The sequence below is a fragment of the Olea europaea genome, unplaced genomic scaffold, assembly GCF_002742605.1.
Source record: "Olea europaea var. sylvestris unplaced genomic scaffold, O_europaea_v1 scaffold537, whole genome shotgun sequence".
Taxonomy (NCBI): domain Eukaryota; kingdom Viridiplantae; phylum Streptophyta; class Magnoliopsida; order Lamiales; family Oleaceae; genus Olea; species Olea europaea.
In genome coordinates this window covers 717,324-733,441 of record NW_019263695.1, presented here as the reverse complement: position 1 = coordinate 733,441, position 16,118 = coordinate 717,324, and the positions used below count along the sequence as shown (strand labels likewise).

General features: G+C 35.1%; 2 protein-coding genes across 4 annotated transcripts; one reads left to right on the top strand and one right to left on the bottom strand.

The window, feature by feature from the left end:
• The first annotated feature begins 3,703 nt into the window (after positions 1–3,703).
• LOC111388940 (kinesin-like protein KIN-10B) lies at positions 3,704–8,959 on the top strand. 3 transcript variants are annotated; one of them, XM_023013771.1, is made up of 13 exons: positions 3,705–4,053; positions 4,136–4,304; positions 6,164–6,557; positions 6,643–6,848; positions 6,945–7,261; positions 7,341–7,404; positions 7,542–7,632; positions 7,738–7,994; positions 8,080–8,126; positions 8,211–8,232; positions 8,325–8,387; positions 8,508–8,546; positions 8,638–8,959. In XM_023013771.1, the coding sequence occupies exons 1-13, from the start codon at positions 3,803–3,805 to the stop codon at positions 8,680–8,682; spliced, it is 1,965 nt and encodes a 654-aa protein (XP_022869539.1). In that variant the 5' UTR covers positions 3,705–3,802; the 3' UTR covers positions 8,683–8,959. The 3 variants fall into 3 exon arrangements, with proteins under 3 accessions (XP_022869540.1, XP_022869539.1, XP_022869538.1); XM_023013770.1 differs by having other exon boundaries at positions 7,729–7,994; XM_023013772.1 differs by lacking the exons at positions 8,211–8,232; positions 8,325–8,387; positions 8,508–8,546; positions 8,638–8,959 and having other exon boundaries at positions 3,704–4,053; positions 7,729–7,994; positions 8,080–8,130.
• Positions 8,960–9,746: 787 nt separating this feature from the next.
• On the bottom strand, positions 9,747–10,533 carry LOC111388944 (metallothionein-like protein 2). The gene is made up of 3 exons (XM_023013777.1): positions 10,398–10,533; positions 10,195–10,281; positions 9,747–10,087 (listed from the first exon to the last, which is right to left on the bottom strand). Exons 1-3 carry the CDS (start codon positions 10,460–10,462, stop codon positions 9,988–9,990), a joined length of 252 nt encoding a protein of 83 aa, XP_022869545.1. The 5' UTR covers positions 10,463–10,533; the 3' UTR covers positions 9,747–9,987.
• Between the last annotated feature and the right edge of the window lie 5,585 nt (positions 10,534–16,118).

The window sequence follows — 16,118 nt, the reverse complement described above, 5'->3', positions numbered from 1 at the left end:
GGTTAGGAACATACTTAGGCTTGTCAGTGACAGAAACAAAAACGGTATTAGAAGTATTAGCAGTATTGTGATCATTCTACTTATATCCTAGACCTCATCTATTATTAGCGAGCTTGCCCATTCCTAAGATGCTATCAAGCTTCACTGAACCACTAGAGAATATAAGGAGTTGGGTGTTAAAATCCTCAAGATCGCTCATAAGGGTCTTAACCTTATTTTCTAGAGACTTATTCACAACGCTCAACTTACTAAGACTCCCAAAGGACTTCTCGAGATCACTCATAAAATTCTTAACCCGAGTATCTAAAGATTCATTCACAGAGTTCAACTTACTCAGGGATAAGGTAGATTTCTAAATGTCGGCTATTAGTTTCACTTTCTCTAACTTAAGATCTTTGACCTTCGTACATAAAGCTTTATTGGTAGTCAATAGCCTAAGGCTCTCTTCATGTAATTTATCATAAGCCTATGAATGTCTTCCCCATCCTCAAAATCCTCCTCAAATTGCTCACTACCGTCCACATTTTCAACCTTCTCGCTTTCCTTATTAGATTCACTCATAATACCAGTAATGAAGGCCATATGTTTTCCATTCTCGTCCTGAATGGACTTCTCACTTTGATTGTCCGAGTTAGACTCGTCATCAATAAGAGTAACATTTATAGCTTTATCATTATTTCTTCTACTCTTAGGGTACTCACTTCAATAAAGGCTAAACCTTTACACTTATGACATCTCACGGATTGGGATCTCTTTTTAGACTCACTGGAAGCATCTCTATATCTCTCTTGAGACATCTTCTTATTTCTAAACATTTTTCAAAATTTCTTAGCAAAATAAACTATCTCCTCATCATTAGGTAACTCCGAATCAAAGAATTTATTACAGTTATCTACAATGGTGTTCAAGGCTAAAGGCTTATATTTTGTAGGTTTAGCTAATGTTAGTTGATAAGTCTGGAGAGATCTATCCAACTCTTTAACTTTAATAATATTTATGTCCTTACTCTCATCTATAGCAGTGATTTTAGGCCTAAATCTCTCAGGTAATGAACTAAGGATTTTTCTGACAATCTTAGGTTCAGAAATTCTCTCACCTAGGTTGAATCTAAGTTAATAATATCATTCAAACTCACATAAAAGTCATCGAAGGTCTCATCATCCTTCATCCTAAGCTCTTCAAACATAGTGGTCAATATCTGTAACTTAGAGTTTTTAACAGCCTGAATTCCCTCATGTGTGGTTAGTAAAATATCCCAAACCTATTTAGTAACCTCACACATAGATACACACCTAAATTCTTCTGGTGACAGGACCATAAATAAGACATGTAAAGCCTTACTATTCCAGTTGCACTCATTTTAAATGGTTTTCAACCAATTGGCTATGGTAGTGGGTGTAACAATACCATCCACGGTGCTAGAAAGGGCGGTCCAACCATTCACCACGCTCATAAATTGATTTTAGGAAGGTCACATTCTAACTTTTCAATACGCGTAGTTACTGCTATCAAATATGGTGGGGACAGATAACGAACTACTCATCTAGAAGAACAAGGGCCAAGATTTGAAAATGGGCTCTGATACCACTTGAAAGTTACTAGTTCAATGTTAAAATCACATATAGAGGGATGAATAGGTGAAAACTGCGGAATTAAAATTATCAATTAACAGGAACAAGTCTTATTAATTGGTCTAGATATTTAGTCAATTTATCATATGTTAAACTATCATAATTTGTAATATGAAAGCAATAAAGAATACAAGAATTGTTGATGGAAAAACCCAATTAGGCAAAAACTCTGGGACGAAGCCAATATCCTCCACTCTAGATAATAATGAACTTGTAGTACGAATTCAACCTAGAAAATCCACTAGACTCGCTGATTTAATTCCTGCAATCTTCAAGATCTACTGGAACGTGCTTCACTCACACTTGTTCCCGATCTTCTGGAATTGTCTATTTCATACGGATCACCAAGAACTCCTTATTCTTGTACTCTTAATGTACTTTTGGTCTAACTTTCCTCAATTTTCAGCAACCTCTAAAAGCTATCGAGAAAGCTGATCCAATTTTTTTCGCTCGAGCATCAGAGAGTGATGGGCTAGCGTAAATTCGATGACTCCTTCCTCCTTATTCCAAACTCAAACCCTAAAATACTTAGTTAATCTATACAACATTTCAATTGACTCCTTAACTTTCCAAATTTTCATGTTAGTTCTTTTGTCTAAAGGATTGTCAGTACTGTTAAATCCTAAAAATTATAAACATGAGCAAATAGTAGATTAAAAACACGAGTATTATAATTATTAAAGACCGAGGACCCTCGGTGTGATTCACAACAATAATAACATAAAAATATGTAAAAGCTAGCAAAAGGAAGTCCCCCATGGCCATGCCCCTTCTATTTGTGCTCTCAACCTCCTTAACCTTCATCATGCTCTTTCAAATGATTTTAACGGTCTACGAAGTTCATTGTAGATCTATCATTGCTTTTTCATTCGGCCCTGTTTGGTTTGGATGAACATTTTTTTTAGGAGTTCTGATAAAAGTTGATAAATGCGTAGTCGAAAAGTTAATAAAATTTGTGAATTCTGTGAAATATATAATTGAAAATGAGTTTCAATAAATAGGGGATCAATATCTTAATCTTTTCATTAGGCGCATCAATGGGTCGAACGAGCCTTAAACACTCAAGCTCAATTTGTGTTCACAAACAATGCTAGGTTCGGCTCTTTAACTCGTTTGGATACGAGACAACTCATGAACTCATGAGCCGACTCTTTTTTTTTTCTTATTAAAAATTAAAATAAAAAATGGCTTGTGAAAATTTTTCTAGCTCGACTCAATTCATAACTCCTCTAAATACAAGCTTGAACATCCCATGGGCACGGTTGAGATAGAGAGCTAATGAGCGTTCCATGAGGTGGAGGTAAAAAAATAAAATTGATTTTATTTAAATTATGAATAAAAATAATTGATATGGACCAAACATTTTTTAATGAAAATTTTTATTATTTGACTTTTTTCTACAGCTTTTGTTTGGTTTTCATTTTTTTATAAAATATTATTTTCAAACTCATTTTCAATCACTAACATGATAAAATTTACAATTTCTACTAACTTTTTAACTATATATTTCATCGACTTTTATAAAAATAAAAAAAAATCTATTTTTTTATCAAAATTAAAAAAGATTTTTACTGTTTTCGACAAGTGAAGAAGCAACCTTACATTACATGAGATGCATCCTTGTTTGGCCCCCGTTGTCCATGTTTGCCACCCATTATTTGAAAAATTAAAGAGTTTTGAATAGCATATTTTTTAAAGAATGTGTGGTTAAAAAATAAAGAAATTTTATTGATTTATGTATGGAATATTTTATTGTGTAAATGTATGGCGAAAAATGATACTGTAACAAACAATTTAAAAATTTAAAGGATAACAAACAAGTAATAAAATTTATTTTTCTTTCTTATCAATCACACATTCTCCAATAAAATAATATTATGCATAAACCTAAAAAAATTTCATTCATTTTTAACTACATATTTTTTAAAAAATTATTATTATTTTCATTATAATTCGAAATAAATAATGGAGCCTAAAGAGAGGACGCAATATTAAAATTAATAAATTCGGGCCGTATTGATATTCTATAGGCAAAGCAGTGGGCCAAAGCGCAATTCAAATCTTAGAAGCAGTAATTCAAACTTCAAAACTCTTCTTTAACGTCCAACGGTACAAAAGTATCATCTTCATCCTTCTCTATCTTCCGCCAAGTTGAGAATTCTTCTTTCGAGATGGCAACACAAATTGGCTCTTTTGACACAATTCAAATGGAGAACCTTTACACCCCTTCGAAAAATCACTCCAAGCACCAGCAACCCGGTTCAATCTCAAAGGTTAGAGTCATCATCAGAGTCCGGCCTTTCCTCCCTCATGAATTTTCTTCAAAAAATTCCAATCCCATCTCTTGTATTTCTCTTCTGAACTCGGAATCTGTGCCATCTGGTGATGAAGTTACTGTTCATCTCAAAGATCCAGAAACCAGGTATGTGTTAATCATATTTTTCAAGATTTCGACTTGTGGTTTTTTATGAGTGAATTGATATGAGGGTTTCTTGTTTATGTAGTCGAAATGAGTGTTACAAATTGGATGCATTTTTTGGGCAAGAAGACAAGAACGTAAGTGAAATTTTTCAGAGAGAAGTGAGTCCTTTGATTCCAGGAATTTTTGAGGGCTACAATGCAACCGTCTTTGCTTATGGGGCTACTGGAAGTGGAAAGACTTACACGATGCAGGTTTCATTTCTAAACACCTATGCATCAAATCTTGATTTTTATTATCTGAACCAAGAACTTGAGACTGAAGTTAGTTTTCCCTAGCAAACAAGAAGAATATAATGGTATGTCTATGCCTATTCTTCAAAAACTTAAACTTCCTCTATCTGAACAAAGAATTTGGAGTTTTTCTTTTAGTTTTCCCTAGAAAACAAGAAGAATGGTAAAACACTAATGCTCCAAGTAATGTTTTCCGCTGCTAAAAAACTGATATCTGCAGAGCTAAGAAATTATTTGAAGTGCTATTCTTTGTAAAGTTTGTACCGTAGTCCAAACAGTGGTCAAACAAGTGATATTAATGCGTAACAAATAATGTCAAAGTTTTTCGAAGGAGGGCTAATTGTGAGACTTAGGGTTTGGTGTGGATTGCACGAAAGAATGTAAAATTAGATGGAATCAAGAAAAAAGAGGATGGACTCAGAGAATTACTATTAGGCATGAGATCTCCAAGGCCTTCACTCGAGGTATCCTCAACTTCAAGTGAAATTACATTCTATGGGTCATATAAAAAAAATGTTTTGGAAGAAACAGAAATTACTTTTAGAAAATTCATCAGTATCTGAGAGGTTCATGTACTAATAGCAAAGAGTAATACACCCACATCTTCAACTCAGGATTTCAAATAATATAGATTGGTGCACATAATGAAAAGCCTGCATATGCAATGTTATTTCTAGTCAGAAATTAGGATATTTAAGCCTAATAAACAAAAAAATTTAGATTATCATTAATCGGTTGGTCTTTCAACTTGGCATAAGAATCTAAGATGTTGGTCCCATGAGCACGTCTTTTGTTTTGCTTCCGATGTCCCCCTAAATTTTAATCCATTCTCCACGAGCTAGAAAAGATAGACATTCAGTCTTTAAGAGGGGTGATGAGTATGAAAACGTGCTTGTCCTCTGATTACAAGTTTGAAGCTCTAATTCTTTTCTACTGAAAAGTGAGTTAGATTGGAAATTAACTACTCTGGTGATGCTTTGGGGTACCTGCACTGTGATATAGAGATATTGATGAAGGGTTAGATCTCTCAAAATGGGATATGGCAAATTTTGGTGAACTTCGATGAATATAGTGACTATGATGAAATATGGGAATTATCGAAGTTTACTCCTTTTTTCTTTAGCTTCAGCCCTATGGACCAGTTAAATCTTATGATCTGTATTTCACTGGCTGTAGGTTAGGCCAGCCATATGCCCCCTCCTAAGTTTGTACTTTATTTTCTTTTTAAGCATGAAAAAAAAACTCCTCCATTCTGGTGGTTTGAAAAACTAGACAGTCGGTCTTTTAAGAGGGGTGATGAGTATGAAAATGTGCTTGTCTCCTAATTACAAGTATGAAGCTCTTATTCTTTTCTACTGAAAATTAAGTTAGAATGGAAATTAACTACACTGATGATGCTTTGGGGTACGTGCACAGTGATATACCGATATTGATGAAGGATTAGATCTTTCAAAGTGGGATATGGCAAATTTTGGTGAACTTTGATGAATATGGTGACTATGATGAAACATGTGAAATATCGAATTTCACTCCTTTTTCTTTAGCTTCAGCCCTATAGACCAGTTAAATCTTATGATCTGTGTTTCATTGGTTGTAGATTAGGCCAGCCATATGCCCCCTCCTAAGTTTGTGCTTTATTTTCTTTTTGGGCATGAAAAAAATACTCCTCCATTCTGGTGGTTTGAAAATAAATAAAAAATAAAAAATGGAAATTTAACTGAACAATCTATGATACTAATCAGATTAGTTGTTTTTTTTATGTAACCTTGTTGATGATGTATACATGTGAATAATAAGTTTGGAATCAATTAACCATGCAGGGCAGTGATGAGCTACCAGGTTTAATGTCACTTTCCATGTCCAATATTCTGTCTACATGTGAAAGGACAGGAAGTACTGTTTCAATATCATACTATGAAGTCTACCTGGACCGATGCTATGATCTCTTAGAACTTAAAGAACAGGAGTTCTTGGTGTGGGAAGACAAAGATGGTCATGTTCATCTTAAGGGATTGGCTCAAGTTGAAGTTAACTCAATGTCTTCATTCCATGAGATTTTCTCTTGTGCTCTTCAGAGGCGAAAGGTTGCACGTACAGGCCTCAATGATGTATCCAGCAGGAGCCACGGGGTGCTTGTGATTACAATTTCCACTCCTTCTCGTGATAGTGTTGGAAAAATGATAACTGGGAAACTAAACCTCATTGATTTAGCAGGTTTTTGAGCTATCCATTTAACTGATTTATGGATCTCAGCAACAGTCTTTTACTCATTTTGAATCCTTTTGTGTAATTTAATCAGGAAATGAGGACAACAGAAGGACTTGCAATGACGGAATTCGTCTACAAGAAAGTGCCAAGATAAACTTGTCTTTGTTTGCACTGTCAAATGTGATTTATGCACTAAATAACGGCATGTCCAGAATCCCTTATCGAGAAAGCAAATTGACCCGCATATTGCAGGATTCTCTTGGAGGGCCAAGTCGTGCTCTTATGGTCGCCTGCTTGGTAGGAATTTGATCTTTTGAGATATTTGCATCTCGTTGAATCTAAAATGTAAAATATATTTTGACTCTTATCAACATGACCTTTCTCTGGCATTAGAACCCAGGGGAGTACCAAGAATCTGTTCATACGGTTAGCTTGGCGGCTAGATCTCGCCACATTTCTAATTCTGTATCCTCAGCTCAGAAAAACACTACTCCTATGGTGAAAGTTGACATGGAGGCTAAACTTCGTGCCTGGATAGAATCAAAAGGTAAAACAAAGAGTGCCAAAATAAAGAGTGCTCAAAGAATCGCTGGATTACGTTCTCCATTTAATGGTAGAACTCCTAGTTCTGTGAACTCGACAATGAAACTTAGTGCAAAGCTTGACGCAAAGCTTGTGAGCAGCCAAAGTATTTCCAATTGTAAACAGAGGTAATAATTACCTAACAAATTACTTGACGTAGAACTTATGTCTTGGTTTCTATTTAAACAATCTATTTGTAATCTACAGGATTCCATACGTAGAAGATGGAAATTTATTTAACAATGGGGGTTATGTAGATCCTTCTATGCAAGTAAGTACTGATTTTCAAACTAATGTGCACATTACCATTCTAGACCCATAAATGATTAAGAATCAATGTTTAAATTGTATGCGTACAACATATAACAATTACTTCGATAAATATTATTCTTATGTGATATATGACAGGCTCAAGACCTTGCTGTTGCTGAAACTGTGAAAGACAAGTCTGAAGCTCCATCTGAGGGGGATGCATTAGAATCCGATACTTTTTCAGTTGGTTTGTTATGTCGATGAATTGTTTTTTAAGGAAGTGAAAATTACTTTTCTTTCAGAAACAATCGATATGGATTTATGATCTTATTTTTTCTTGTACATGAACCAGTGAATGATGAGGAAATGAAAACAATCAATAGTCTCAACTCCATTCATTTGTCACCAGTTAGCGAGAAAATTACAGGACTTCATAGCCCTCAGAGAGAAGTTCTTTCTCCTATTAACTCCAACTTGGACAAGACACATTTGGTTTCTTCTGATTCGAAGACTCCCAAGCCACATTTCACTCCGTTAAATGTAGAAAACAAATTCCAAGGGGAATGCACCCCACTTGATAAATTTAGCTCTCGGAGTTCTAACTTGAAGGTAAGTTGAGGATTTGATGTCAAGAGTCATTACTTGAATATCATTTCCTTGCTGATTTTGATCAAACTGATTGAATCAATGGCAGAGCTCTCTTGCGCAAGAATATATTGAATTCTTGAATGCAGCCAGCAGGTAAATTACTCGAGCTTCTTGTTTTCTTTTTGCATATTTTGTATTGTACTGATTTTTATTCTCTTTCTCATGCGTTTGTGATAGGGAGGAGCTACTACAGTTGAAGGTATCCATCTTTTAATTACTCGTATTCGTGCAATTACAATTTGTCGTCTCACAAAGTTTCCTTATCATTAACTGTCTGCTTAATTCGTTCAGGGAATTGGACAGAAGATAGCCAGTTACATAATCGAGCAAAGAGAAATTAGCCCATTGAAGTCGGTAAGAAATATTATTTTCAAGAATTATTTGGTAATGCAAAAGCATAGTATTGTACAGTATTAAAAAGGAAAATGAAGTTAAAATCTATCTATATGATTGCTTCTTTTTTGTTGGTTGCAGCTAAATGACCTGGAGAAGATAGGCCTTACATCAAAACAGGTAGATGCTTATATTTGAATGCAATCTTGATCTTTCACCGAATTCTTGGCAATGAAATTTCAGCTGAAGACGTGGATTGAATCAATTGCAGGTGCATAACATGTTTGGTAGGGCTGCAAGAGGAGTATTTGAATGAATTAGAGCACAACATCTTGTTGTTTGAATCTGTTTCACCTGCTCAGTCTCATTGATTGTTAGTGTTGTAACGTTATTTGTATTAGATGACTTGACTCACTTTTAACACCTAGAGTTTGCTTAACTGGTAGGGAAGAATTTCATAATGATGTTTGTGTTAACCAGCCTCGTGTTGAAGCTGTCATGTATTGTCCATTTTATAATTTGCTTCCTGTCGCTTTATCCAACATTGAATTCAACTGAACAATTCAATTAGTATTAAAATTCAACTTAGGACATAATTGATGGATTGAATTTTTCATGAAAAATGAATTTTAAATTCCGTTTCCAACCAAAATGACATGTTTGATAACAATCTTTTCCATGAAATTTGTTTTCCTCCAACCCCCTCACGCGATTAGATTTTCTGTAATTTTAAGGAATTGAGGGGAAAAGGTTTTCCAGATTTTTTTAAAAAATTTTATTTTATTTTCAGCAATAACAAATTATATCGTTTCGATTGACAATTTTCATGAAAAATAAAGTGAAACAAACACCAAAAAATCCAAAATTTCAACAATTTTAAAGTATAAAATTATACTCATCAAACACATTTAATTAACAATTCCCATTATGACAAATTCTAGACAATTCAATTCCCCAAAATTCATTTTCTTTCCACTTAAATTTCATTCTTGCAATCACACTACCCTTAAATTTTTTACAAGAAAGAAGGTAAATGTCTTCCCAAATCAATTTGAGCATTGAAGCTAAATCGTCGTTCCAATGTTAATTCTACTTTGTAAGAATATCTATCATATTTTTTAGAGAATAATGCTACCCGTATAAAGGGAAATTACCTAGAAGTGTCAAAGCATTTTTTTTATACTTTTTTGTTTAAAAAATTCTTAACAGTTTTTAGGAAGGATGTAAATTAGGTCCACACTGGAAGAAAAAACCCATGTTTAGATGAAAGATGACTCGCGCCTGCAAGAAATTTCTATTCTGACGGATCAAAACAAACCATCATTTGATTCACTCCTATGAAATTTCGTAACATAAGAAAAGATTATAAAGAAAGAAAAATGAAAGAAATTTTGGTTTTTCGGTATATAATTAAGCAGAGACGATATTACAAACATTATAAATTACTTCAGACTTCAACCAGCCACAAATCAACAACTCTCATGGCCACTTTATTATAGAGGCACATATTAATCATCATCAACTAATAATGACGATTTACCCAAAACATTCATACAATTCATTACTAATACTCATTTTTTTTGTTCAACTCTGCTTTTGATTCTGACGTAGTGCTAGTGCTTCATTTGCAATTGCATGGATTGCAAGTGCAATTATCTCCGCATTTGCACCCATTCTCAGTTGCAGCAGCACCCATCTCGGACTCGGAATCCCCAAAATATCTGAAATATTCAACAAATTCATAAATTAATTTCATATTACTTTGCAAAAAGTAATTAAATTGAGGTCAACTAGCAGAATTTGGGAAATTCAAACTAAATATACGTACGTCTTTTGAGGTGCAACGCCAAGGATGACCGTCTCAGCGGTGGTTGCAGTAGCCTCCGTATAGCTCAAATCAGGGTACATCTTGCACCTTCAATCATAATTTATGCATTCAAATTGATCCGATAAAATCCATTTTTATCCATGAAAATTAACGAGCGGAACAGCAAATGAAAAGCTAAATAAAAATTTAAAACAAAGCCTCACCCTCCGCAGTCGTTGCCGCACTTACAGCTAGAGCCACATCCACAGTTTCCTCCATTGCAAGACATTTTTGCTTGTATTATCTGGAATTAAGTCAATTAACAGAGACTAATTTGAGTTCAATGGTTAACCGAATCACCTTCATTTATAGGCCAGTAGAGGAGAGAGGGAGGTAAATCTAGACCGTACACGTAGCAAGATCGTAGGGGAATATATTGCCGGTCCACAACTGTAGCCGCATTATCTTCCACGTAAGTGGCGTTTTCTGTGGCTCTGATCTGTTTTCTGTTTTGTGTGTTAAATAAAAATGGTATTTTCTAGAATCTCACCTCTACCCTTCCCTTAAGATATTTTTAGAAAATTTTTTTGCTTGAATATTATTTTTAAAATACTTAATTTATTTATGTTTGCATAAATCTCTTGTTATCAAAAACTCATCCACAGTACGTAAAGCTTTTACTGCATACTATACTAAACATAAAATTTTTTAGAAAAAGCCAAAGCAAAGGATGAATTCTTGAGAAAAGTTAGCAATTCAATGTTAATATGCCTTGGGAGAGAGGGAGTCATCAGTAGTATAATGGTATAATATCACTGGCGGATCCAGCACTCGGCGAGCCCCCGCGATCGTGTGTGCTGAATCCGTCAGGAGCCATTTTTTTTTTTTTTTTGCTGAGAACCGACAAATATATAGTATATATTACTGGTAAGTCATTTTTCTTCCAAATGTTCCTTCTAGCCAAGTTGGTTAGTGCTTCCTTTTGTTTCTTTGATGTTCCGGGTTCGAATCTGTATACCAATTTATTGTATAAATTTTTAGTAAGTCATGCTACACTTACAAAGTTGGGTTACAAAATAACATTCACACCAATCATTTCAAAAACAAATTTTTAAATCATTTTAAATCAATGGCCTACATTTTGTCAACACACTTGGTGTCTTCACTTTTGTAAAGTTACTTTGTAAGAGTAACTTTATTCTTCTAGGATATAGCGAAAACTTAACCATTATGACACTTAATGAGTTATGACACAAAGTTTATCAAAATAATATATGTAAGATTTTAGTGGTTTTTATGCCATTGTAAAAATTCAAACAACATGCTTTTCCTTTGAATTATACAAAGAAATAATGTTATTTGATGAGTACGATTTATTCTTATAACAAAATTATATATGTTCAATTTTCACAAAATAATTATTTTATTTAAATTTTAAGCCTTGTTTGATTCCCATTTAGTTCAGAATACATTTTTCTTTCCCTTATTTTCGATCAAACATTCTTTAATAAAATAATATTACACGTAAATTCAAATTTTTTTTATTATTTTTAACTACACATTCTCCATTAAATCACTATTTCAAAATGCATTTTTTTGTAAAAAATGACATCAAACGAGCCCTTAATATTTTATTACGGTCGCTTGTGTTGGCTCAATATCTTGGATTCGCCCGTATATGTATTGACTTGATATTTGACTCAAATTTTGACACCAAACTCGGCTCTAATCTAATGTCGACAATAGGGATGGATTACAATACCTACCATGATCATGACAACATTTGAGTATACATTATAATTCATGCCTAATGTGAAAATTAGATCATTTCTGTATCATAAAGTGAAAAATAATAATAACCTACAAAATATTGTAAATGCCGTCATGTTCCAAGTGATATCTTGTCCCTTCCTATTTAACAGTGGAGTGAAGTATCAAAATTTGAGTTGGGGACAACAGATATTTACTTCATATATATTAATTTTTAAGTTGTGGAGCCTAATTGTTATATTAGATTTTTCTTACAAAAACGTTTTTATCATTTTTGTAAGAAAAATCGAATAGAATTTTGACTTATCTTAAAATCAAATAGAATGAAATAAAGTAGTAAATGAAATGGTCTAAGTATTCGAATTCGACTCTTTCTTCTTTCTTAAAATAATAATGTTCCACACTTGTGTGACGAATCTTCAATACTCGTCTCTCAAAATACAGCAACCTTGACTTGTATAGTAGCACTCTTAGCTCCCGTTTGGCCCCCTTTTTTCAAATTAAAATGGGTGAAATAATAATTTTTTTTTTTTTTTTAAGAATGAGTGGTTAAAAAAAAAAATTCATTTACGTATGATATTATTTTATGGAATATTATGTGATTGAAATAATATTACATGTAAATCGATAACTTTTCGATTTTTTTAACCACACATTCTTAAAAAAAAATTATTCCAAACATTAAAATTTGGAAAAGAAGGGGGCCAAACAGGGGGCTTTATATTCAAACTTTTTACAATTTCAAGTGGTATTTTTTTATATTAATTTTTCATTCACCGAAATTGATTTTAAGAAAAAAAATATACTATATTAATCTTCTTTTTGAGTAGAAATCACTTGGTCAAAGATATCTTACGTCCGACTATCGAGATCCATTGAAATAACTGGTTAAAAATTGGTCAAATCAAGTTCATTAATATCAATTTCCAGCTAGCATTGCCAACTTCATTAATGTCAATTTCCAACAATTATTGCCTTACACAGGGTCCCAAGTTTAGGAATTTCACTTGTTATTTCGTTTGCCTAAATTTTTTCTTATTAATGAGTTATCTTCAAGGTTTATTAAATTAACAAAAAAGACAGGGTAAAGGCCAAAATAGGAAAAATTTTAGGGAAAATTGCAAAAGCGGTCCCTAACCTTTTCATTTTTTACAAACTTTACATTAACCTTCATTTTGTATCAATAAAAGTCCCTAACATTACATAAATATACATTTGAGGTCCATCTGGACAGAAACCGTTCAAATTACCGTCAATTGACAGGTAAAATTTCTTGAGCTATCTACTATCAGGACAATTTTACTGGATGTTGATACCTTTTTGGAAGGTATTTTTGAACGATTTATTGGATGTTGATTCCGTAATATTCTCTGTCAACTGACGGTGTTTTGAACCATTTCCGTCCAGATAGACCTCAAGTGCATATTTATGAAAGGTTAGGAATCTCCATTGGCACAAAATGAAAATTAGGGTAAATTCGGCAAAAAATGAAAATGTTAGGAACCGTTGCTACAATTTTCCTAGAATTTTATGTGTATGTTTTCTCTTGTAAACTTATTCTTCTTCTTTCATAATAGTGAATCATTATAATAGTAGAAGATGACGTAGCCTGATGTTGAGACAAACTTTAATAACACTTGGATATTTTTTTTGTTTATTTTCTTTCTGCAATTTTATTGCTCTTATAATATAAAATGGGGGTAACTTCATCCATCTGTTGTGGAAGTGGAAACTTTTTCGATGCGACAAGTGTATCATTTACTATCTATTATTAAAAGATAAGTAGGGTTTAACCTACACACAATTAAGGCACCATTAATATTCAATATTAGATCGATCTAAATAATTTTAAACATGAAAGAGAATTTGAAAACTTGTTTCTCATATTGTCTAATTCAGTCGAGCATTCTTTGCAAAACACCCTCATTTTTGAGAGCATTACCACCCCAAACATGAGGATGGCCAAAAAACGAAGCAAATAATATCAAGCTAATTGAAATATTTAAGTGGTGTCAATTCATTAAGCTATGAAAGAAACATGATATATGTTCGCACACTTGAGCAACCCACCGGGGCCCACAGCTAACTCCTGCCGAACCATGTGGCACATAATTCGAGGTGATTTGCATAGTCGAGGCTCATAAACCGAGGTCCACAAATGCCTAGGCCCATGTACACTGAGGCCCCTTTATCATGGCCTCATAAGGAGCTTCCGAAACCCATACACCGAGGCCCTTTGAAGGTGGACGAGGCCCTATTCGCCGAAGCTTTGTAGTCGAGGTGGCAGCATCCGAAACACAAAGCAACATCTTCCATAGACACCTCTTCCAAGAGATATTCTATACAAAGATCTTCCTTGAATGATTGATAGGATGTTTGTCATGAGTGTATTTGTTAAGTCTTATCACTAGTAGAGGCGGCTCTGTCAATCAATAAATGTATAACAGGTTAGGTGCGGCCGATACCTACAATTTGACATGTAACTCAACCGGATGAGGCCACATGTACCCCGAACCAAAGGTCACGATCTAATTAGTGACACTATAAATACTCCCCCATGTACCCCATACAAATGCTAATGCAAGAATCAATACAAGAAACCATACTTTACTCAACTCTCTCTTTCTTATTATCTTACAACACAAACGAGTTCATACATATTTAGACATACATTTAGAAACATCAATTGGTAATTATTGTACAATCGGTCTACGATCATCTCGCCGGATTCCGATCGTTCTCGTCCCGCGCCGTTGAGCTACTTTCACGCCCTTGATATGTCCGTTTTAGACCGTCCACGTGTCTTTGCCTGTTGGACCTTCGCTTACGTGTACGCAGGTGGGTCTGGTATCTGTTGGCAACATTTTTTGGGGTCAACAGATTGACGCCGTCTGTGGGAAGTCATACCATAACCACGAACAACCTTGTGGTGAAAACTTGTTAAAGAGAAACATTTGGGCATCCCCCTTGAAAAATGATTTGTTCTTGAAAAAGAATAAGAGGAAGTCCCACGACTTAGCAAAAATCTGAAGGGTAAGAAACAAGGAAAATGAGTTCAAACGAAGATACACCTCCCAGGAGGGTAAGAGAAAATGTTAATGTGCCCCCTAAAGCTGCAGCCCCAGCATTTCGGCATAGACCCCATCACAACCACCGAAGAGGCGGAATGCGTGCGATGGCCCGACTGTCAAAAGAAATGGCCGCCATGGCAGCTAATATGAGGGACATTACTAGCCAAACCATGGCTATGAAGGAACTTATGGCCCAAATGCAGGGCCAGGGAGGCTTCCCTATTCCTCCATACGCCCCTCAAGGTTAATACCAACAAGAGGATGAAGTTCAAAGTCATAGGGCTATCTCGCTGGACTATACCCGAGGTGTAAGCCCATTTGAAAGGGAAGTAGAAGTTGACGTTTCCTCCAACTACGCCTCTGGTCGACCCACCAAGGCCCCTTTTCACCATGATAATTTCCTACCTCCGTATGAGCAAGAGCAAAGACATAGGAGGTCGGGCAGTGTATTTGACAGAATCAGTCTCGTTGAACCGAGGCTCAGACTACAACAGCATCACGAGCCTTGGACAAGGCCACCGCATCCACCTCCAATGTCTCAACAGCTGGAGGAAAGGCATGAAAATACCTCCCGTGTTGCTCCGCCTAGAAATAGGCGCCAAAGGAGGGAGGAAGAGGCTAGGAATCGTCTCGAAACCTCTCACCAACAACCGAGGTATGAGGCTGAAGAAAATGATTCAGGTGAGCAGCAGAGGTCCTGTGACTTGGATGATGATGATGAAAATTTGTCATTCTCAAGGGAACTAAGGAGTGCCCAGGTCCCAAACCACAATGTTATGCCAAAAATACCAAAGTATGACGGAAGAGGCGACCCAGAGAAGCACCTGAATGCTTACAAAACTCACATGAACTTAAGAGGCGCCGCCCTAGCTGTGAAATGCAGAGCTTTCCACTTAACACTTAGCGGAGCAGCTGAAATTTGGTATAGTAGGTTACCATCTGGGAGCATAAGAAGTTGGCCCGAATTCAAGACGACCTTCTTGAAGAGGTTTGCTGTGAGCAAAGAGGGAGAGGGCCCCATCCAACGTCTCCAAGACATGAGATAGGTGCATGGGGAGTCCCTAAAGAGCTTCCTATCATGTTTCACCGATGAGATAACATATT

Coding starts and splice junctions, on each gene's coding strand:
- LOC111388944 (XM_023013777.1), bottom strand. CDS start 10,462: ATGTCTTGCAATGGAGGAAACTGTGGATGTGGCTCTAGCTGTAAGTGC. Junction 10,282..10,397: donor TGCGGCAACGACTGCGGAGG/GTGAGGCTTTGT, acceptor TTATGATTGAAG/GTGCAAGATGTACCCTGATT. Junction 10,088..10,194: donor GGCGTTGCACCTCAAAAGAC/GTACGTATATTT, acceptor TGAATATTTCAG/ATATTTTGGGGATTCCGAGT.
- LOC111388940 (XM_023013770.1), top strand. CDS start 3,803: ATGGCAACACAAATTGGCTCTTTTGACACAATTCAAATGGAGAACCTT. Junction 4,305..6,163: donor GAAAGACTTACACGATGCAG/GTTTCATTTCTA, acceptor TTAACCATGCAG/GGCAGTGATGAGCTACCAGG. Junction 7,995..8,079: donor CTCGGAGTTCTAACTTGAAG/GTAAGTTGAGGA, acceptor AATCAATGGCAG/AGCTCTCTTGCGCAAGAATA.